Source organism: Oncorhynchus gorbuscha, linkage group LG14 (assembly GCF_021184085.1).
Source record: "Oncorhynchus gorbuscha isolate QuinsamMale2020 ecotype Even-year linkage group LG14, OgorEven_v1.0, whole genome shotgun sequence".
Classification (NCBI taxonomy): Eukaryota; Metazoa; Chordata; class Actinopteri; order Salmoniformes; family Salmonidae; genus Oncorhynchus; species Oncorhynchus gorbuscha.
Window position 1 is genome coordinate 65,916,157 of NC_060186.1, and position 23,941 is coordinate 65,940,097.

The 23,941-nt window shown below is 42.3% G+C and overlaps 1 protein-coding gene across 2 annotated transcripts in view; it reads right to left on the reverse strand.

Moving 5' to 3' along the window:
* The window catches only part of LOC123995702 (MAM domain-containing glycosylphosphatidylinositol anchor protein 2-like), a 423,303-nt gene that overhangs the window by 257,466 nt on the left and 141,896 nt on the right, over positions 1–23,941 (reverse strand). For both annotated transcript variants that reach the window (XM_046299372.1, XM_046299371.1), the window contains exon 3: positions 10,072–10,246. In XM_046299372.1, coding sequence (XP_046155328.1) covers positions 10,072–10,246 — 175 coding nt within the window. The remainder of the gene's footprint in view (positions 1–10,071; positions 10,247–23,941) is intronic.

Here is a 23,941-nt window from a genome sequence, read left to right on the forward strand (position 1 = left end):
AAAGAGAAAGAGTGTGTGGAATCACACAATTTATTATGGAAACCCCTGAGAGGTGATTATTAGGAAGAGAGTGTATGTATAGTTGAGAAAAAGAGAGGAAGGAAGAGAGAGATAGTGTGAGAGAAAGATAAAATATTCCTGACCACAATTATATCCTATTTGTTCCTCCTCTCCTCTCCCTCTGGTCCTCTGTTCCTCTAGGTCAGTGAAAGTGAGGGAAGTGATGTGGCGAGTCAGGGCTCAGAAGCAAAAGGCATGGAGAAAGAAGACTTAGAGATGATTGGAGGGATAGAAATGTGGAGTGAGAGAGGAAAAGGAAAGTGAAGTGAAGTGGAGGAAGAGGAGAGTAGAGGGAGAGACAGGAAGAGGAGCGTGAAGAGGAGGGAGAGGAGAGCGGATGAAGAGGGGAGAGGAGAGCGGAGGAAGAGGGGAGAGAGTGGAGTGGAAGAAGAGGAGAGAGAGAGAGAGAGAGAGAGAGAGAGAATGTCCAAAGAGGGAGTGTGTCTGCCCCAAGTACCACCATTCACCTTTGTACCACACAGCCTGGGCCTAAAGTGACAGGGGCAGGGGTTAAATTACATTTGAGTCATTTAGTAGACACTTTCAGTGAATTACAAGGGCACATCGACAGATTTTTCACTTAGTTGACTCGGGATATTGACTTGCCTAGTTAAATAAAGGTTAAATTAAAACTAAATAAAAAATACCTGCCGCATCATAGCTCCGATTCATAGCTCCATAATAGCTAACACTAGCAAGCGAGCTAATATTATCATTAGATGTGACATAACTCCATAATAGCTAATGCTAGCTAGTAAGCTAATATTAGCATTAGATGTTTCATAGCTCCATAATACAGTGCCTTGCGAAAGTATTCGGCCCCCTTGAACTTTGCGACCTTTTGCCACATTTCAGGCTTCAAACATAAAGATATAAAACTGTATTTTTTGTGAAGAATCAACCATAAGTGGGACACAATCATGAAGTAGAACAATATTTATTGGATATTTCAAACCTTTTTAACAAATCAAAAACTGAAAAATTGGGCGTGCAAAATTATTCAGCCTCCTTAAGTTAATACTTTGTAGTGCCACCTTTTGCTGCGATTACAGCTGTAAGTCGCTTGGGGTATGTCTCTATCAGTTTTGCACATCGAGAGACTGAAAGTTTTTCACATTCCTCCTTGCAAAACAGCTCGAGCTCAGTGAGGTTGGATGGAGAGCATTTGTGAACAGCAGTTTTCAGTTCTTTCCACAGATTCTCGAATGGATTAAGTTCTGGACTTTGCCTTGGCCATTCTAACACCTGGATATGTTTATTTTTGAACCATTCCATTGTAGATTTTGCTTTATGTTTTGGATCATTGTCTTGTTGGAAGACAAATCTCTGTCTCAGTCTCAGGTCTTTTGCAGACTCCATCAGGTTTTCTTCCAGAATGGTCCTGTATTTGGCTCCACCATCCATGGGGATGGTGTGTTCAGGGTGATGGGCTGTGTTGCTTTTACGCCAAACATAACGTTTTGCATTGTTGCCAAAAAGTTCAATTTTGGTTTCATCTGACCAGAGCATCTTCTTCCACATGTTTGGTGTGTCTCTCAGGTGGCTTGTGGCAAACTTTAAACGACACTTTTTATGGATATCTTTAAGAAATGGCTTTCTTCTTGCCACTCTTCCATAAAGGCCAGATTTGTGCAATATACGACTGATTGTTGTCCTATGGACAGAGTCTCCCACCTCGGCTGTAGATCTCTGCAGTTCATCCAGAGTGATCATGGGCCTCTTGGCTGCATCTCTGATCAGTCTTCTCCTTGTATGAGCTGAAAGTTTAGAGGGGCGGCCAGGTCTTGGTAGATTTGCAGTGGTCTGATACTCCTTCCATTTCAATATTATCGCTTGCACAGTGCTCCTTGGGTTGTTTAAAGCTTGGGAAATCTTTTTGTATCCAAATCTGGCTTTAAACTTCTTCACAACAGTATCTCGGACCTGCCTGGTGTGTTCCTTGTTCTTCATGATGCTCTCTGCGCTTTTAACGGACCTCTGAGACTATCACAGTGCAGGTGCATTTATACGGAGACTTGATTACACACAGGTGGATTGTATTTATCATCATTATGTTTTAGGTCAACATTGGATCATTCAGAGATCCTCACTGAACTTCTGGAGAGAGTTTGCTGCACTGAAAGTAAAGGGGCTGAATAATTTTGCACGCCCAATTTTTCAGTTTTTGATTTGTTAAAAAAAGTTTGAAATATCCAATAAATGTAGTTCCACTTCATGATTGTGTCCCACTTGTTGTTGATTCTTCACAAAAAAATACAGTTTTATATCTTTATGTTTGATGCCTGAAATGTGGCAAAAGGTTGCAAAGTTCAAGGGGGCCGAATACTTTCGCAAGGCACTGTAGCTAGCTATCAGCTGCTAGCATATTGTTAGCAGGTGTACAAATAACAGAAAGTAGGTTTTTTATGCTCCTCATATTAATGTGATTATTCATGCAGATGTGGTTAAGCACAGCATTTCAGATAGTCAAACAGTAGTTTTTTCGCGTCATGGTTGTTTTAGCTTAGGGAGTAAAGCCCTCTCTGAAATTAAAATGGATAACCCTCCCTTCACCAAAATATAATTGACCTAAATCCTCCCTGAGTAGTTGTGGGATCACAGACCACCGTGGACAAGAGTAGGAGTGGAGAGATCCCTTTTATAATAAAACATTGCATGAATCTATCAATGGATTTGCAGGCCCAAGAAAAAACTGTGCAGGCCAGTCAAGTTCTTCCAACCCTTAACAGCCCTTCACTGACACAGAAGTAGGCTATTTAAAGAGTGCATGGTAGAGGAATTGGCCGACAAATCTATGGATATAGCAGCCTATAGCCTAATTTCGTCTGTCAAATAGGTAGGTCTACCTCTTATTTCTTAAATAGGAAGAAATAGGCTCTAACACAAAGCCCTTTTGTTTTTAGTAAAGTCTAATTAAAATTTAAGACGGTTTAAGTGAATTATGCTTACCTGCATTTGCCTTCTTTCAGCCCCATGAGCTGTCCATTTCCGATTGATTGTGCAGCAGATGCTGCTTCAAGTTTCAGCACCCCAATGTAAGTTATTGAAATCTGGCTTATTGTGAGGTTAATAACTCTGATAAATACATCATGGGTAAGAAACATTGTTTTTATTAAAATAAACGATAGTAGTAGCAAGCTGTCAAAGTTGACCTCCCGTCCTCCTTCTCCTCTTCGCGCTCTCCTTCTCAAACTGAACAGAACATAGGCTATAGGCTAGTTGGAGTGGAAGATATCACATGTTTGGGAAGATACCTAATCAAAACACAGCACAGCATTGGTTAGGCAGCACAAAACATGTTTTTATAATCAAGAGCAGAGCAGGCCAGGGCTCAGGAATGGAATATTGCAGTGTACAATGCAGCCTAGTTTTATTTACACTATCCCAGCAGCACAAAAGACTCAGGAAGGAAGTGAATTTTCTTAGAAATATAACTCAGAGCATGCACTTTGTAGCCTATAGACTATGGATAATTTCATTAAATTGCCTATAGGAGCACATATTGCGCGCCCAGCAGAGAATCAGAGACGAGGGGCAACATCGGGCACACGTAGATATGTTGCCTAATAAGCAACTAATTCTAAAACACAGAAATATTGTGATTTCATCAATTACAAATTACACGACCCTCAGTTGGACTAGATTACAAAAATACTAAACCCTCCCCTTGACTAAAATTGAAAAAGAATGACCCTCCCCCATTTTCTTCCAGGTATCCATTCTGTACATTTCGATCCATCCCTTAAGATCTCTCATTTATCAACCACGGTCTGTGTTGAATTGGACAACAATCCTGGCATTGATTTCAGTTTGTTGGCCAAAGTTAAATCACACACACAGAGTTTATTTCAACTCCGAGACCAATGAACATTTGAGGCTGAGACAATAAGAAGCCTGTTAAAGATGAGTAATGGGTTGTGTATGGAACTATCCAAAGGAGATGACAAAAGGTTCACTGATTGGTAGGGGACTCATAGGGCCACAGCAGCCTCCAGTGTAAAGATCGTCATTTTTATTATTCATCCACTTTAAAGAGTCCTGAAATTACCTCCATTGTCAAATTGGTGGTATATACTGTTGATTCCTGACAAGTGCACTCTGTAAAAGTGCAAACTCAATATCAGTGCAATAAAGTTTCCAGTCCCAATATGCAAGTACATGCTCTCTAACTCCTGTTAAACGCATGGGCACAAGTGAAGTACATGAGTCTTTTGTACTTCATTGGAGTCCATTGGACTCTTTTCACATCAGAAATGTATTACATTGGGAAGGTGAAGTCCTCCTGCCGATGAAGTCCTTAAAGCCAGCGATAAGCCCCTGCTGCAACGCTATGGGCCTTTCTCTACTAGGTACGTCAATGTAGTCTCAGACACAGCAATACCACATATACAGCCCGGATGAAATGAAAAACATTGTAATAGATGGACCCTTCAAGGAACTGAGGAAGAAGAGGCTCTAAGTTCTTAGGAACAGCAAAGCTACCAATCGATCAACGGAAGGACGGTAGGGAGTTCTTTATTAACTTCTGAGTGGGCATCTGTCCCTGCAGACCTCACTATGGACAAACACATCTTCTGAAGCACCAGCAGGTAGAAATGTGCTTAGATGGGGTGGGTATTTTAAATGAGTTACTGTTGTGCCTGCTAGGCCTGCCAGGGCTAATATCAGCTCCTCTGGGCTGCAGAGGTAAGTTAATTACCCATCCTGCTGTTGTCTGTCCTTTTGAGTTGGCAATACTTCTACCATAGAATTCTCCCTCTTTTTTCATTCTTTGCCCTTCCTTCTTTCATTTAATTAAACCTAGGCAATGCGTCCAGAGAATTCTCCCTTTCTCTCTTTCCTTCCTTCACTTCATTGAATTTAATGTCTATTGGACGTTGTGAGTCATGGCGGATCCAGCAGTATCTTTGGAAGGTGAACGGATAGGAAAGGAGTACACATTGATTTTATAAGTATGTATGTATGAACAAATAAAGCTGGAAATATTTCCACTCTAAATTGAAAATAAGCCCTCTGGTTTCAGAAGGACAGGGAAGGAAAATAATATTTTAATTTTTTTAAAGAACAGAACAAAGACTAAATTCACATTGAAATGGAAGCCCTCCTAAATTACCACCAAAAATAAAGTCCTGTCTCTCTCTGACTTGTATCCTTATAGCAGCCATCCTTACTAGCAGTTACATTTAAGTAAGCATTTCACGATAAAGTCTACACTTGCTGTATTCGGCGCATGTGACAAATAAAGTTTGATTTGATTTCTCGGTAGTCTAATGACATTATGATGTAAAAACACACCTACACAACATCTGAAAATCAGAATCTACACAATTTTTCAAGGTGTTGTTGTTGAGCCCTGGCGCCCAAATAGCAATTGAAATTCTAATTAAAAAACAAGGTTGCAAAGCACTAAAAATAGCGAGAGCTGCAAAAGAGGCACACAAATTACATTCACCCCTGGGTGACAGCTATAGCATTTACCAGGAGAAATCCACTATGTTTCTGCTAGATGTGCAACACAGCACCCAGCTAATGAAGTACATATGGACTACAAGGCCAGAAACAAGGGCGTCATCGGTCTAACACCATGCCCAAACCGGACCCGCGGGTGTGTCCGCATGCGCAAATGGATTTTGTCCCCCTACACCAAACGTGATACCGACACGCAGGTTGAAATATCAAAACAAACTCTGAACTAATTATATTAATTTGGGGACAGGTCAAAAAGCATTAAACATTTATGGCAATTTAGCTAGTTAGCTTGCTGTTGCTAGCTAATTTCTCCTATTTAGCTAGCTAGCTTGCTTTTCCTAGCTAATTTGTCCTGGGATATAAACATTGAGTTGTTATTTTACCTGAAATAAGGCCCTCTAGTCTGATAATTAGTCCACAGATAAAACAGTCAACAGAATAATTTCTAGTCATCTCTATTCCTTACAGGCATTTTCTTCTTTGGACTTTGTATGGCGATTGGCAACTAACTTTCATAATAAGGTGTATTACCGACCTCAGTTCATCTTTCAATCACCCATGTGGGTATAACCAATGAGGAGATGGCACGTGGGTATATGCTTTTAAAAGCCAATGAGGAGATGGGAGAAGCAGGACTTGCATTGCGTTCTGTGCCACAAATAGAAGCAACTTCTATTTTAGTGCCCAGCAACACATGTGCTCGTTGGCTCGCAGTGTGGGTGCAATGATTGAATAACATATATGTGCAAATGTATTTTGCAATGCTCGCGTGGCGTGAGCAATGTGGTTAGCATGCTGCTGCTTTAATAATGTCCTATAGAGTTGTGTTTTAAAGGCTCTACAATATAAAGGCCATAGCATTACATACTGTACAGTATTCAGTGTATACTCAATGATAAATAGGAAACCTACAAGTATAGAATTTGAGGAAATCAAGCTTGAAAGGCTCATGTACTTGAAAGTACTGTACCATGATGTTGATACTTGATATTCCCTTTTCATCCTATTCTAGTAGCCCTTTCCTGCAGTCAATTACCAAAAGTGCCCTGTTTGGCCTCATTAGTGGAATGTTATATACAGACTCTAAATCATTGGCCACTTTAATACTGTTTACATATCTTGCATTACTAATCTCATATGTATATATTGTATTCTATACCATCTATTGCATCTTGCCTATGCCGCTCGGTCATCACTCATCCATATATTTATATATACATATTCTTATCCCATCTAGATTTGTGTGTATTAGGTTGTTCTTGTGGAATTGTTATATTACTTGTTAGATAGTACTTCACTGTCGGAACTATAAGAACAAGCATTTCGCTACACTCGCATTAACATCTGCTAACCATGTGTATGTGACCAATACGATTGGTTTTGATTTTTAAAAACTCAACACAAATCTGGTGTTTCCATGTCAAACAGTTTTGTTATATTTCAGTCTTCTGTGATGTATAGAAAGTGTAATATTGGGATGCAAACTCAAAATATAAAACATTTCAACTCTATATCTGACATGGTACATGTGTCTTCTTTGTTTGAGCCGGTAACCATGTTTGTGAGGTGAATACTTTTGCTTCAAAGTAATTTTGTTAAAGACTACCAAGAATCACTCTGTGTGACCCTGATTTAGCCCACTGCAGTAAAAGGTTAAACAGAGAGTTTTTCTGGAGAGCACAACTCAGGACATCATTGGACTGGGAGGCAACTAGTGAAAGCATTGGATGACGTCATTGGTTGAATGTGTCTGATAGGCTAAGCATCCCTCCCACGCTGCCCATTCAGGATTTGCCATCCATTAAACTGTAAACAATGCCATGGCAAACCAGAGAGGATTCAAAATGGCCACTGGTCAACTTTGGTAATCTTACTGTTATCATGCTAAACCAGTGACACTGGGATGTTAGTCACTGTCTGTCCAGGGTCTATTGTATGTCTCAATAGTTTACAATCAACAGTGTGGAAGAACTAGACAGGTGAAGGCACATGTCCGTTAGACATCCACCACAAAGGCAATATGGCAGTCCAGAGCAGATGAAGGAAAGGAGACAAGGAGAGAAAGAAAGCCACTACTTCCCCCTCCTTCCAAGTTCCAAGCTTTCTAACCATCACCTATTCCAAAGCCCTTGTTCACGTCAGAACTAATATACAGGTACAACGACTGAGAGCCACACAGACATGCAGGGGCCAAGAGTAGACAGGGAGGGAAATAGAGAGAGAGAGAGAGAGAGAGAGAGAGAGAGAGAGAGAGAGAGAGAGAGAGAGAGAGAGAGAGAGAGAGAGAGAGAGAGAGAGGGAAATAGAAAGGGGAAATGGAGAGAACAGGCATAGAAAGAGCCTTGGCGACAGTGTGGCTAAACACCAGCCACACAGACAGACCCTGCCCGTTGTGACAGACTGAGAAGAGTGATTGGCAGATGGAAGAGAGGCTTGGATGTCTGATGAAAGCGTTTTTTCTAAAGCCCATGCCTTGACAAGGAAATGAGAGGAGAGAAGAGAAGAGAAGAGGAGAGAAGAGGCAGAAGCAGAAGCAAAAGCAGAGGCCGACGAGAGGCAGAAAGGAGAGGCAGAGAAGAGAGGCAGAGAGAGGCGAGACAGAGGAGAGAGATCGAGACACAGGAGAGAGATCGAGACAGAGGAGAGAGATCGAGACAGAGGAGAGAGGCGAGGCAGAGGAGAGAGGAGAAGCAGCGGAGAGAGGAGAGGCAGAAAGGAGAGACAGAGAGGAGAGACAGAGACAGCACTGCAGACTGCTCTGTGTTCTGCCACAGAGAGAGTGGGAGAAGAGGAGAACACAAGCCCAAAGTTTATCACTGTCAGTGATGTTACAGAAGGGAAAGTGCTGGTTTTAAGTGCTTGAAGTTTGTTTGTCTGGGACAGATGATTTTTGCTTGTCTAGGCTTCAGACGAGAGCAACCATTCTTCATTCAAGTGCACCTCTGTGGAGTTGTGGATTGCAGCTAAAGAAGGTGCCCCGGACAACTCCAATCAGACCTCACTATTGAAATGGCTAGTTTGGCTAGGCTGGAACTTGCTGGATTTGGCATGGCTGGAACCTACTGGGCTTGGCTAGGCTGGAACCTACTGGGTTTGGCATGGCTGGAACCTACTGGGTTTGGCACGGCTGGAACCTACTGGGTTTGGCACAGCTGGGACCTACTGCGTTTGGCAAGGCTGGAACATACTGCATTAGGCTGGAACCTACAGCGTTTGGCGAGGCTGGAACCTACTGGGTTTGGCTCGGCTGGAACCTACTAGTTTTGGCTAGGCATGTACCTACTGGGTTTGGCTAGGCTGGAACCTACTGGGTTTGGCTAGGCTGGAACCCACTGTGTTTGGCTCGGCTGGAACCCACTGTGTTTGGCTAGACATGAACCTACTGGGTTTGGCACAGCTGGAACCTACTTGGTTTGGCACGGCTGGAACCTACTGGGTTTGGTACGGCTGGAACCTACTGGGTTTGGCTCGGCTGGAACCTACTGGGTTTGGCACGGCTGGAACCTACTGGGTTTGGCACGGCTGGAACCAACTGGGTTTGGCTCGGCTGGAACCTACTGGGTTTGGCTCGGTTGGAACCTACTGGGTTGGGTTGTTAAGACTGTTAGCCACTGTACAATTTCTCCAACAAAAACACGTGATGTCTGGTCTAGGACCCCAACTCAATCAAGTGCAGTCTGAAGATAGAGGCAAACGGCAATGCTGGTTCACATAGAATGTTTACACTGCATCAGATGTTGGTAACTGTGTTACAAATAACACACCATGCAACCTGTTTTTCTTACACTCTTTCAGACATTGTCATTGGATATTTATGCAAAACCACACCTGTTCACACCCTTTAAAATTCTGAGTTAACTCGTAGTAACTGGAGTCGTAGTGCAGAGGAACAGCCTGGAGGGGGGTTGTAGCTGTGATGGAAGTGCACTGACGTGTGTCTTCACCACTCATCAATTGATGAGGTGAACAGGGCAATCAATGGCCGATCAATAAAAACAATACAGTGTATGGCCATTCAGTTTAATGGATCCCAACAGACATTTCCATTTTATGGGGCCGGGATTGAAACCAGAGTACTCACAGTACATGGATAGACACAACATGACAATAAAGTGCCTTTTTAATTTAATCAACAATCTGGATACACAGAGCATCACCAAAGCACCTCTGGAAAGAAATAATTTTGGGGCGACAGAAAGCCTAGTGGTTAGAGCGTTGGGACAGTAACTGAAAAGTCGCTAGATCAAATTCCCGAGCTAACAAGGTAAAAATCTGTCGTTCTACCCCTGAACAAGGCAGTTAACCCACTGTTCCTAGGTCTGACTTGCCTCGTTAAACAAAGGTTTAATACAAACATAAGAAATGTACTCAGAGGAAAAACCTAAACTTATCGTTGTGGTTGAAATCTAGTTGAAAATGAAACAAGAAATGTATACTGACTCGTCACTTTGGATTTGATGCAACATTGAGAAGGTACACTGAGATAACAAGAAAACAATGTTGGCCCAACCACTGTGTACGACGGTAATTTGCAGGACTTACAGTAGACGTCGACCCGTATGGACTTGATGGCCGGGGAGCCCAAGCCGTTCTCAGCCTTGCAGTAGTAGCGTCCCCCTTGGTGTCTCTGGATCTTGGTGATGTGCAGCGTCTCGTTAAACACACTCGAGTCCTGGAAGCGGTCAGACACACTGCCTGCTGTCTTGGTCCATCGGATCTGGTGGAGGAAATATGGTTGTTTAGATGACTTACAGATGTAGGATCTTAATTTGAGCCAGTTTTCTACAGCAGGAAAATAATCCTGCAGCAACAGAACATTTTTATTATTATGTGGATGATAATTAATGGAGATTTTTGTAGGGGTAAAGGAAAATCAAGTCTGAAATTTCAAAGTGGAAATTACAAACTCTAGAAGCCTTTTAAAAACCTCAACTATATGACACCTCAAATATACTACACGTTTCTGTTAACCTCTTTCAGCCCTGGAAAGGTGAGTCTCTACTCTACCAATTTCATCTTCTCATTACAACCACATCTAATACACTATCTGACTCTTCCCCTCCTCAAAGAAGATCTGATATCTCTATCTGTTAGAGTAAAACCCTCAATCACAACTTCACTGTCTTTCACTAACTGGTGCAACGTCCTTAACCCTGTAGCAGGGGGTGGTAATGAAAGGTGAACTAGCATTCAGTTCATTCCTCTGGTCTACAACATGGAGGTGTAATTGACCCTCCATCATCTTTGTCTCTTCTGTTCTCATTAAAGCCTGGACAGGTGGTGCAGGCTGACAGAGACAGAACCACTGAACATGGGAGTTAATTCATCTCTTTTTTTAAGCTACTGCTATATCACCCCAGATATATACTGGGTTAGCTAAACGACAGCATACCCACACATGTAAGTACTGTATGTATGCACATAAGTGCTCACACAAAGACTGGTTTTGCCTCCACAGTCAACACACACAACATATCTCTGCTGTCTGTGTGAGCAGAGACAGGGAGAGAGAGAGAGAGAGAGAGAGAGAGAGAGAGAGAGAGAGAGAGAGAGAGAGAGAGAGCTACGCAGAATATCATTATCACCGCCGTTTTGTTAGAGTGTGTGTTTGTTAGTGTGAAATCAAATGTTATTTGTCACATGCGCCGAATACAACAAATGTAGACTTTACTCCGAAATGCTTATTTACGAGGTCTTTCCTAACAATTCAGAAATAAAAGTACATTTTTTTTTTCTCCCTAGAATAGGAAATAGTAACAAAATAACAAGGCTACAGTGTATAACGAGGCTACAGTGTATAACGAGGCTACAGTGTATAACGAGGCTACAGTGTATAACGAGGCTACAGTGTATGTGTGTGATGCATCAGAGTGGGGTTCAAACCCTAACATTCCATCTATTGTCCAAGCTAGAGGCCAAAGTCAGAGACAGAGAGAACACACTTCAGATGTATGTAGCCATGGAGTTTATTATTAGCCTGACAACAGTCCTCCATCTCTGGCCTCAGGCTGTTGTTCACAGTGGGGGAAGAACAAACTAACTAGCCACAGTCTTTGTATGTCGGATAAACTAGCCTTAAGTTTATATGTCACATTAAAAGGGAACTAAAACTCAGAGATCCTACCCGCATGTGTTAAGCTAAAGTTCAACAACATGAACTCTCCCCAGGAGTTATTAAATAAGTTATGAGGATAAATTAGATTGTTCTCTGAATTCTCATTCCACCATCCTTTCTCCTTCCTCTCCTTTACTTCTCCTCCAGATACAGTACCATCATAAATACTAAGAGAGACAGTGAGAGAGTGAGAAAAAAGTGAGAGAGAGAAAGACAGAGATATAGACTGAGACAGAGAGAGAGCTGGCTTCAGCACAATTCAGTATTCTACCAGCTTATATTCTCCCATTTATTTCCTCTCCTCTGCCTTTTGTGTAAAGAGCTTTTGAGTTCCAGCAAAGCACCAATATCAGTGTATTGTTCGAGGGCCACTAAGAAGTGAGTATTCAAATAGCATCCATGGTTTTCAAAGGGAAAGTGGTACTGTTTGTTTCACATGACGGTATACCACATCATCTGACTTACTGAGAAGCTTTGAAAGTCTTTCCGGGAGCCCCACAGCCATTTTGCTCTATACTCTTTCTTTTAAACTTCCTTTATGTGGGTGCTAGGGTATGTCTGTCTGCCTGGGAGCTAGTGTATGTCTGTCTGCCTGGGAGCTAGGGTATGTCTGTCTGTCTGGGAGCTAGTGTATGTCTATCTGTCTGGGAGCTAGTGTATGTCTGTCTGCCTGGGAGCTAGTGTATGTCTGTCTGTCTGGGAGCTAGTGTATGTCTATCTGTCTGGGAGCTAGTGTATGTCTATCTGTCTGGGAGCTAGTGTATGTCTGTCTGTCTGGGAGCTAGTGTATGTCTGTCTGTCTGGGAGCTAGTGTATGTCTATCTGCCTGGGAGCTAGTGTATGTCTGTCTGCCTGGGAGCTAGTGTATGTCTATCTGTCTGGGAGCTAGTGTATGTCTATCTGTCTGGGAGCTAGTGTATGTCTATCTGTCTGTGAGTGTATGTCTGTCTGTCTGGGAGCTAGTGTATGTCTGTCTGCCTGGGAGCTAGGGTATGTCTGTCTGTCTGGGAGCTAGTGTATGTCTGTCTGCCTGGGAGCTAGTGTATGTCTGTCTGCCTGGGAGCTAGTGTATGTCTGTCTGCCTGGGAGCTAGGGTATGTCTGTCTGTCTGGGAGCTAGTGTATGTCTGTCTGCCTGGGAGCTAGTGTATGTCTGTCTGTCTGGGAGCTAGTGTATGTCTATCTGTCTGGGAGCTAGTGTATGTCTGTCTGTCTGGGAGCTAGTGTATGTCTGTCTGTCTGGGAGCTAGGGTATGTATGTCTGTCTGTCTGGGAGCTAGTGTATGTCTGTCTGTCTGGGAGCTAGTGTATGTCTGTCTGTCTGGGAGCTAGTGTATGTCTGTCTGTCTGGGAGCTAGTGTATGTCTGTCTGTCTGTGAGCTAGTGTATGTCTGTCTGTCTGGGAGCTAGGGTATGTCTGTCTGTCTGTCTGGGAGCTAGTGTATGTCTGTCTGTCTGTCTGGGAGCTAGTGTATGTCTGTCTGCCTGGGAGCTAGTGTATGTCTGTCTGTCTTGGAGCTAGGGTATGTCTGTCTGCCTGGGTGCTAGGGTATGTCTGTCTGTCTGTCTGGGAGCTAGGGTATGTCTGCCTGGGTGCTAGGGTATGTCTGCCTGGGTGCTAGGGTATGTATGTCTGTCTGTCTGGGAGCTAGGGTATGTCTTTCTGGGTGCTAGGGTATGTCTGTCTGGGTGCTAGGGTATGTATGTCTGTCTGTCTGGGAGCTAGGGTATGTCTTTCTGTGTATATCCACCAGGGCATTGTGAGAGTAAGCCTGGGAGTACAGTTTGACCCTCTCTTCTCTTCTTGATCTAAGACAATCATTGAAGATCTGAGAGGAATGACTGTGTATTTATCTTTATTATAATACAGCTCAATCCAAGCTGAGTTTCAATTCAGCTGATACCCATGTAGCTCTTTTTAATAATGTAGAGGGCAGTGACTAAGGGTTAAGGGCTGAGGATAGACTTATACAGGCTGAAAGTTATGGCCAAACTTCCTAATGTCACAATTTAACACTTTAATTTTAGGGCATTATCTTTAATTGCATGTCCAATAACTGTGTACTGTTCTAGCCTGCTTTATCACACGTTTGTGGGTCACAACATGTGTTACCATTACAAATAGGCCTGTGTCTTGTTTACATTTACTTTCAATACTACAGTTCAAAAGGTCACACAGGTGTGAAATGGCCTCTGAATCACATTCTTCAGACTACAACACACAGAGAAAAGTTACATATCCCCATCAATCAAGAGCATTAAAAACCATAAAAGCGGTTAGTTCCCATGCAGAAAAATAAACACAATAATAATCCCATTCTTCTGGTAAATCATCATTCACTCTAGTCTCTGGCATTCTAATAAAAAAAATCTACATTAGCCTGTAAGGAACGTTGCTCTCCCAGCAGTGTTGGACAACACACAGTGACATCTAGCAGCTAATGGTTATGTGTGTAGCGACAGTGGTTGCGATGCTGGGGTTGTATGTCGGAGCATGCGTCGTCAGTTGATCTCCCACGCTGCAATGCTGTACCTGGCCCCCTCTCTGTCCTACCATCTTTGAGCTCTCAAGGTTTCCGAAGGAGAAGGTCTCTAAAAAGCCAAGTGTGGCCAACTGTGGTGTAAAGTACTTAAGTTAAAATATTGTAAAGAAAGTCGATTTTTTTGGGTATCTGTGCTTTACTATTCAAATTTTTGACTACTTTTACTTTTACTCCACTAACAGTATTCAATTGATAGTTAGTCTTGTCTCATTACTGCAACTCCCATATGGACTAAGGAGAGGGTTGAGAGCCGTGCATCCTTTGAAGCACAACCCAAACAAGCTACACAGCTTCTTGACACACTTAAGCCAGAAGCACCAATGAGTTGGAAAAAACACCGTACACCTGGCGACAGTGTCAGTGTGCACTGTACCCGGCCCACCACAGGAGTCGCTAGTGCACGATGGGATAAGCCTAGCCCAGATGAGGCTGGGCCAATTGTGCGACGACCCATGGGTCTCCTGGTTGCGGCCATCTGCAACAGAGCCTGGACTCAAACCCAGAATCTCTAGCTTGCACTGCGGGGCAATAGACCACTGCGCCACTCGTGAGGCACCAAAAAGATGTACTTTTTACTCCCATACATTTTCCCTGACACCAAAAAGTACTCGTTAGATTTAGAATTCTCAGGCAGGACAGAAGTATTGTCCAATTCATGCACCTTCATCCACATTCCCACTGCCTCTGATCTGCCGGACTATGCACAAACACTGCATTTCTAAATTATGTTTGAGTGTTGAAGTGTGCCCGTCTGACCGTACATTTTAAAAACAAGAAAATGATCTGTCTGGTTTGCTTAATATAAGGAATTGACGTATAGCATTTGAGTATTTTTTCACTACTGTACTTTCAGTAAGTATATTTAAAACCAGAAACTTTTAAACTTTTAGCATTTTATTGGGTAACTTTTGCTTTTACTTGAGGCATTTTCTATTAAGGTATCTTTACTTTTACTTGAGTACCTTTTCCAACACTGGTGGCCAAGTATGACAATTGAGTACCTTTTCCGCCACTGGTGGCAAATATGAAATTAGAATGGCAAGAGAAAAACAGACATGGGTACATATCACAGACTGACTGATTTGCAATGTCTTTTCAACCCAAAATACTTATTTTCAATGTATTTTGCTCATAGGGAATTTTGTTCATTTCAACTACGATTGAAAGGTCTGAATCACAGAATTAAAAGGGACCAAATCATAAACAACAGAAGACGAATATCCAACCATCCATCCAACCAACGATTCAACCATCAAACAATTCAGCCAACCATCCATCCATCCATCCAACCAACCATTTAACTATCCAACTATCCAACCAGCCAACTATCCAACCATCCAACCACACAACCATCCAAGTGGCTGTACCATAGCCCAGGGAGAATGGGGGTGTCTAGGATCACACTCCACACTCCAGGCCACAACTAACCCCTGGATAAACTACAATATCTTTAGCTATATCCTCCCATGATTATACAATACTGGGGGCAGCTATACCCAATCTTCCCACTCCAGGGAACCAACTACAGTATCTACAGTAACTATATTCTTCTACAGCCTTTGGCCCCCTGGCATAGATGCTAGCCTGCTAGACCCTAGCCTGCTTGACACTCATGGCTGTATGCGGCTAAATTAAACCACCTGACCCTCTTACCCACCTGTCTGAACTTGACCCAGCAGATAATTGAAACAAAAAAATCGGCGGTGTTGGGTGTTTACTCTGTGGTGTAGCTGGCGCGTGTGTGTGTGTGTGTGTGTGTGTGTGTGTGTGTGTGTGTGTGTGTGTGTGTGTGTGTGTGTGTGTGTGTGTGTGTGTGTGTGTGTGTGTGTGTGTGTGTGTGTGTGTGTGTGTGTGTGTGTGTGTGTGTGTGTGTGTGTGTGTGTGTGTGTGCTCAGTGGTGTTGCTGGCATAGTCAGACTGTGTCCTCAAACACAGTGTGAGCGTACAGACTGGAGGCAGGCCAGAGTCCAGCTCAGAAGATACCTCAGGGGAGAGAGCAAGATGGCTCTATCATGGGAATTACATCTCATAGTGGCTGTCACTCCATCCATTATTTCACAGGTGCTGAGTGAAACCAGTCCAATCTAATACCTGCCTCTGTCAGATTGTAATGTTTTGGTGAACCCAAAAAAGTGATGAATCCTTTTACACACTTGTAATATGTTGAATGCCAATTGATAAACAATTTAACATTGACTTAACTCTTCAACATAACTTAGATTCCAGTGGGTGTAGTTACTATGTCAATTTTGCTTGGCTACCAAGGCAAACGCCACACCACACCCATGAACGTTTTTTCTCCGACCCCTCTAGAATGCGAACACATTCGAACCATCTGATTGGTCCCAGAGATTAATGGGTAGGGCCAGAGCCAGAACACACGTGGGTGAAGCAACGTTTTCGAAGTACATAATTAGCTTTGATACTCTGATTGGTTAGAGACGATCCAATCACTGATGAATTTCACCACAAACGACGTCACCACAAACGACTTTCAATGATGGAAGATTCAGACTGAGATGTAGCGAACGATAGAGCAGTGGAAGAATTCAGTGTGAGTAGTCGGCAAAATGTACATTGCTGCCGAGTTGAATGTTGCTTATAATGAATAAGCTTATAATTGCATCTCTTTGGAGTACATTGGGTACTTCCAGGCTTTGTTTCTAATAGCAAGACCTTATAAAGTGCAAGGCCTTGCAACTGATGCTCAGAGGGTTGATCCTCTATGAACAGATACACATGGTTCTTCTGCATTATCACTGTTCACCTACATAGTGCAGAATATGTGAATGTAAGAATGAAAGCTTCTGTACGTGAGATAGCCAGTAAAGTGCATGTCTGCATCCCAAATGGAACGTGATTCCCTACATAGTGCAGGGCCCCAGGGACCAATTGGCCCTGGTCAACAGTAGTGCACAGTGGGGCGGCAGGGTAACCTAGTGGTTAGAGTGTTGTACTAGTAACCGGAAGGTTGCAAGTTCAAACCCCTGAGCTGACAAGGTACAAATCTGTCGTTCTGCCCCTGAACAGGCAGTTAACCCACTGTTCCTAGGCCGTCATTGAAAATAAGAATTTGTTCTTAACTGATCTTGCCTAGTAAAATAAAACTAGAAAGTGAATAGGGTGCTGTTTGGGATGTAGCCATGTTGTGCCCTCTTCATAATAAAAGCCAACATGCTGTATGGAACAGAATGTCAGCAAGGAGAATGTTCTATTAATCTTCCAATCTAACATTCCTTTTAGCGTGTGTAGGATTTTATTATTAGACTGTCTCTATTTTTCTGACGGGGAGGTGGGCACGGGATGGAGAACCTCACGCTGTGAGAAAGTGGACATCTGGTTGGACGAGAGCAACAGTCTCCATCAGTGAAGGGGTCTGAGGGGGATGTTGGTCATTTAAAGAGCGTTGCATGTTTATAGACCTGAAAATAATGAAATGCTGGTAAAATTGGTAACAATGGCCCTGTTTAGGTCACAGTTGGCTTGCTCACTTTGTGCGGCGCTGGTGCTATAACTGTCTCTCACACGTCTCAGTCAGGGTACTACCAAGGGAGCTGCTTGTTCTTACTTAGGGAGAAGGACAAGCCCACTGGTGCTATAACTGTCTCTCACACGTCTCAGTCAGGGTACTACCAAGGGAGCTGCTTGTTCTTACTTAGGGAGAAGGACAAGCTCACTGGTGCTATAACTGTCTCTCACACGTCTCAGTCAGGGTACTACCAAGGGAGCTGCTTGTTCTTACTTAGGGAGAAGGACAAGCCCACTGGGCACACACATGTTGAATCAATGTTGTTTCCACATAATTTCAATAAAATTACGTTTATTTGTGACACTTATTTGTGCCCAGTGGGAGGTATGTTGTGTATAGGGGATGTCTTTAGGTGTATGCAATTGATAAAATAGTACAGGGATTGTGACATGACTTTATAGAGATTAACTTCACAATGACAATGACTCCAATGTCATGTGAGGTCAAAATGGATCAAGGGCTTGGTGGATATTGGTAGCAACACCAAAGTTGTGGGTTCAACTCCACATATACATTTATATTGTATGTGTGTTAACTAAGTTGCTTTTTATAACACTGCCAACTTTAAGAAGAATATAAGAATACTTTCCTTTCAGATAGCAGACATTCTTTGTTTTGTTTTCAATCACACCCATGCACCATTGGTCATTTCAAAAATGTCATGACAAGTGTTCCCCTTCCTCCTAATCAAAACTTTATCTTTCTTCTCTTTCTTTTCTATATACTATAACCTTGCTCCTCTCTTGGGGAGGAAAGAGTTAAGTCAAATTAGCATGCAGTAGAACAAACCAACTTTGAAAAGAGGAAAACAAGGAGGAAAAAACATGCAGAGGCTAAGACTGTGAACTCGCTTGGAAGATTTAATTCTAATGAAAAGATGAAGGGTTATTATTCACTTACTGTCACGCCTTGGTCATTGTATTTTGTGTTTTTGTTATATGTTTGGGTAGGCCAGGGTGTGACATGGGTTTATATGTTGTTTTCGTATTGGGGTTTGTAGTATTTGGGATCACGGCTGATTAGGGGGTGTTGTATGGGCTTGGCTGCCTGAGGCGATTCTCAATCAGAGTCAGGTGATTCTCATTGTCTCTGATTGGGAACCGTATTTAGGCAGCCTGAGTTTCGCTTTGTATTTCGTGGGTGATTGTTCCTGTCTTTGTGTAGTTTCACCAGATAGGCTGTAATAGGTTTCACGTTCCGTTTGTTGTTTTTGTATTTAGTTATTTCATGTATCGTTTTGTTTTCTTCATTAAAGATCATGAGTAACAAACACGCTGCATTTCGGTCCGACTCTCTTCCTTCAACAGACGAACGCCGTTACACTTACATTCTATACTTGATAAGAGCGGACACAACTTATGTTTTCCCAACAGCCTCAGGACTAGCACACCAGTACCAACTACCCCCAAATAACCCCCTCTTCTTTCTATCTACTCTTTAGTCCCTACAACCCCCCCTAACCCTTCGTACCCCCCTCTACCACCCCAGAACCACCTGAGACCCAGGCTGCTCCATCTCTAAGCCCAGAGTGACAGCCCTGTTCCTCCCCTGCCATGGGATCTGACTGGGGCTCATAATGACTCACTTTCAAAGGAAATTCTGACTCTCCTGCTATTGCCATGTAGCCCTTTGATGTCTCTCTCTCTCTCCCCCCATCTTTCTCTCTCTCCCTCTCTGTCGTTATCCTTCTCTATCGCTCTCCCTCCTTCTCTCCCTCCTTCTCTCTCTCACTATTATCACACATTTTAATTAACAGGATAGAGGATAGAAGTCAAGGCAGGGGAAATAACAAGTTGTCACTACGCATGAGAGCAGAAGATGAATCGCGAGTCGGAGTGTTTCACTCATTTAAGTGGCCCTCACCTTTTCAATGGGAATTAAAAAATCAATAGCCTTCTCTGCATCTGAATCAACAGGACAGGATGTGTACAAATGAACGCTAAATATATCGATCAAAGGGGAATTAAATATGAATTAATGTAAATGGCAGACAATCCCGTCCCTAGATATCGCTGAGTCCCATTTAATTTGTCTAATCGAGCAAATTGGATACAATGTTGGACACATGTACTACTTACCAGAAAAAGGTGATACATTATTGTCAAGTCTTGGCCGCACCGTTGCAGAGCTGACAGAATGTTCTGTTTTACATGAGAGAATAATGTCTGTTCTACGTAAATTTATGTCTGAATGTTCCGTAATATAATATCATCTGAACTATCCCCGTGAAGACTCATCGTGGGTGGGAATAAGCATTGGATTGAAACTGTCAAGAACCAATCAGAAGTACTTTGCCCTGGGGGCTCAACACTTTAATTGGTTGGAATCCCAGAGCTTAATTAAACACAGAGCATGGATGAAAAGATCCTTGTTAAGATGCTGAGGACCCACTCTGCTCCCTCCTCCTGCATTCACAACACACATCAACATGTTTCCTGTCTTTATTTATTCATTTATTTACTTGCCTTGTGATGCTGACTAGGCAGATGTGGTTTCTGTTTTGTCTTTACAATTCTCATTAGATCTGCCAGCTTTTAATTATGAATATGCAGGTGCACAGTACAATACGGAGCAGCAATAATTGGGGGATTACATTTATAAGCCGGTTCAGTGGGGAGACGAGTGGAGTGAGAGCTCTGTGGTGCTGATACATAATCTAAAGCCCAGTCCTAGCTAAGCATATGTAAGGGATAATCAAAGAGGGGGCTATGAGCTCTATGGAAAATAATGAACGATGTGGAAGGTGTGTTCCACAATCAGCTACCGGAGTGAAACTGACCTTCCACAGAGTTGCATTATTTTCCAGAGAAAGCATGGAGCCCTGAGCTGATTATCCATTTAATACCATGGCTATAATTTAACACATTTGCCACTACTGAAGTAGCTAGCACGTTTACTTGATACTGTAGCTACAGTAGTTGCTGTTGTAATCAAACAAACAGACCTGCTACTTTAGCTAGACAAACCATCAAGCCTAGTTTGCAATTATGAAAATTGAAATCAACAATACCAATACTCTTTTCAAATAGACTTTTGTTTTCAAAAGCAGTTCAAACAAAACACGTGAAAATAAACTATAGCCATTGAATTCTACCGTGCAAATATACTGTGTGTTATTAGGAAATAATGCATGCTCTGGAATGCCCTTTAAGCCAATCAGAAAGGAGTATTCAACAATCACATGGCATAAATAATATTATAAACTGGGTGGTTTGAACCCTGAATGCTGATTGGCTGACAGCCATGGTTTATCAGACCATACACCACGGGTATGACAAGACATTTATTTTTACTGCTCTAATTACTTTGGTAACCAGTTTAAAATAGCAATAAGGAACCTCAGGGGTTTGTGATATATGGCCAATATGCCATGGCTAAGGGCTGTATCCAGCACAGGCCTTAGCCGTGGTATATTGGCCATAAAACATACCCCCTCTGGCCTTATTGCTTTATTATTCAATGATACCATACAGCAGTATCTATTGCTAGACTAGAGATAAGCCCCTAGCTATAGTTAGTCAGTGGTTGCACATCTAACTAGCTGGAATGAAGCTGGAATGAAGCTGTGCTGGATATAATAGTAGAAATGTTTATATTTCTGTTTACGGTTTACAGCAGGTCTCCAGATACCCAGAACTGCCTGACCAGCCTGATAGGGTGTCCAGCTTACATCTGTGCAAATCTGTGTGTGTCCAGCAATGGATTGAAACATCCAACCGTCCCTCAAGTGTTGTGCTGAAGGTTCACCACATACCCAAAGTCTTGTGGGTTCCTGTCCTGAAACAACCCTTGGCTTAGATCCTACCCTCTATACACGTTTTGATATCTGAGAGGATTGGCGTTATTGTTTCTGTTTCTTGTCATGGTTTGCACAGAAGGACAAGTTGACCAATAGAATTGATCAACTTTTGTACTATGGGGATGGTAGATTGACATAGGCTAGTGTTTTTGCTGATTGTTAGGTCCACTCATCTTGTTGGCTGATAAAAGTAGACTAAATGTGGACAGTTCTAACATCTTCAATATGCACCTTAGAATTTGGCAAGAGGGATGCACGCAGTTACATCGTGTCTGTCTTCATTCACTTGTAGCCTACTTCTTAGCTGAAATGTCTGTGAGAAGGACCCAATCACGTGACAGGAATTGGCTAATAAGAATGTACTGTAGATATCTGACAGAGCCATGTGAGTGAGAGGTGCTTCACAGCATGGCAGCCGGGAGAAGGGAATTATAATTATTATATTCAGCCCATGGGCACAACGGCCACTTTGGCCGCAATAGGCATGGATTTTTTTGAGTTGCATTGCAGCCACACAAGGGGGATGTTTCCGGAAAATTTGAGGCCTGGTGAGAACATTATCAAGTGCTTGTCAAATTGTGAATGAAAGACTGATGAAGTGTGTGCAGCTTGCACATGAAACAAATCAAAGCTCATGCCTTTCATGGGACTCTGATTATTTGAAAAAAGTCGCATCATGCAGCCCTAGAATGTACAAAAAAATCCAAACATATAGCCCAATGCTTGTATCACAACTAAAGTTGCATAAAAAATCTAAATGAAGCTTATGGGAGGACCAGTTTCTTTGTTAATCCCTCAACACAGAATAGCCTCATGTTTGCACTTCCTTTGAAATTTTTGGGAAAAAATATCCTTTCTATTTTATTAAGCTTTGATCAATTGTATTCTTAATAATATAAAACAAATCTTGTCTACTAAATTAACTAGTGTAGCCCACAGCCATATGACTAACATAAGGACAACTAAGAGTATATGCTATTCTGTTCTTCTTAAAACTACATTTTCTTCATATCATGTTTCTTTAGACCTGTGATGGTGTAGGCTATATTACATGGATTTATTAGACTTTTTAAAATGTAGATGTTCCAATGTTCTGCATCAGTGGCTTGTGGGCTACGTATGGAATCCAGGATAAGCTAAACGTCCTTATGTTAATTAACAGTCAATTACCGTGAGACCGGCAGTTATATGCTTGACAATCAACGGCTGACATTTCATGACCGCCACAGCCCTAAACTAACCATCGATTTTTGAATTTTTGATGCTACCTGACTGTCTAGCTTTCCTTTTGGTGAATGTAGGTCCATTATCATGTGTGTACAGTTTAAATTTGGCTTTAGTTATTTGAAAGTATATTGAATTGGTCAATATTTCAATATACTCAAACCACCTGCGGGCCGGATTGGACCCCCTCGCGTGCCAGGTGAGGGGGTCTTATGTTTGACGTCCCTGGGCTAGACTCTGGAGGGTTGGGGCTAGGGGTTGTTTCTGGACAGGCCATGGGTATTATGGTAGCTCAGTCACTCACTCATTCATTAACCACACTCACTCACTCACTCACTCACTCACTCACTCACTCACTCACTCACTCACTCACTCACTCACTCACTCACTCACTCACTCACTCTTGTACTGTCTAAAAATGTTAATAGCTGTCAAACACTTGCTTCCTCTGTCCTCTCAATTGCATTTCCTTGATTCGTCTCCTCTACCCCATTGGTCTGATCCAATGGGATTTGAGAAAGAGGCGAGAATATGAGGATTCAAGGAATTGAAATTGAGATTCTCCCCTAGTTTCCTCCATTCCTCACCTTCCTCTCAAAGCACATTGGGGTAGAGGAGTGAAGGCTTCTCCCCTCGGGATCCAATGTACTTTCAAAGAGAGGCAAGGAGTTGAGGAAATAAAGACAGAGGAAGCAAGTATTTGACAGACAGCTAGTTGTTTATCTATTCCATTCTTCAGGAATGTTTAGCATGGCTATAAATGATATAAAAGTTGGCTAAAGCACAAACAGACCTGAATACTAGGCATAACAAAGAAATATGCAGTGTCCAATTTTCATGTGACATTTTCAATGACGTAAATGTTTTGTTGTTGCTAGGTGGAGTTATGGTGTCATTGTGCCTATTTAGAGACTTTTATTCCTGTAACTACACATGTGAAGTTGCAAAAAAATCATATTCTAATGTACAGTGCATTCGGAAAGTATTCAGATCCCTTGACTTTTTTTTCACAATTTTCATAAATCTATAAACAATACCCCATTACAACAGAGTGAAAACATGTTTTTTGTAATTTAGCTAGGTATTCAGACTCTTTGTTACGAGTTACGAATTGATCTCTGGTGCATCCTGTTTCCATTGATCATCCTTGAGATGTTTTTACAATTTGATTGGAGTCCACCTGTGGTAAATTCAATTGATTGT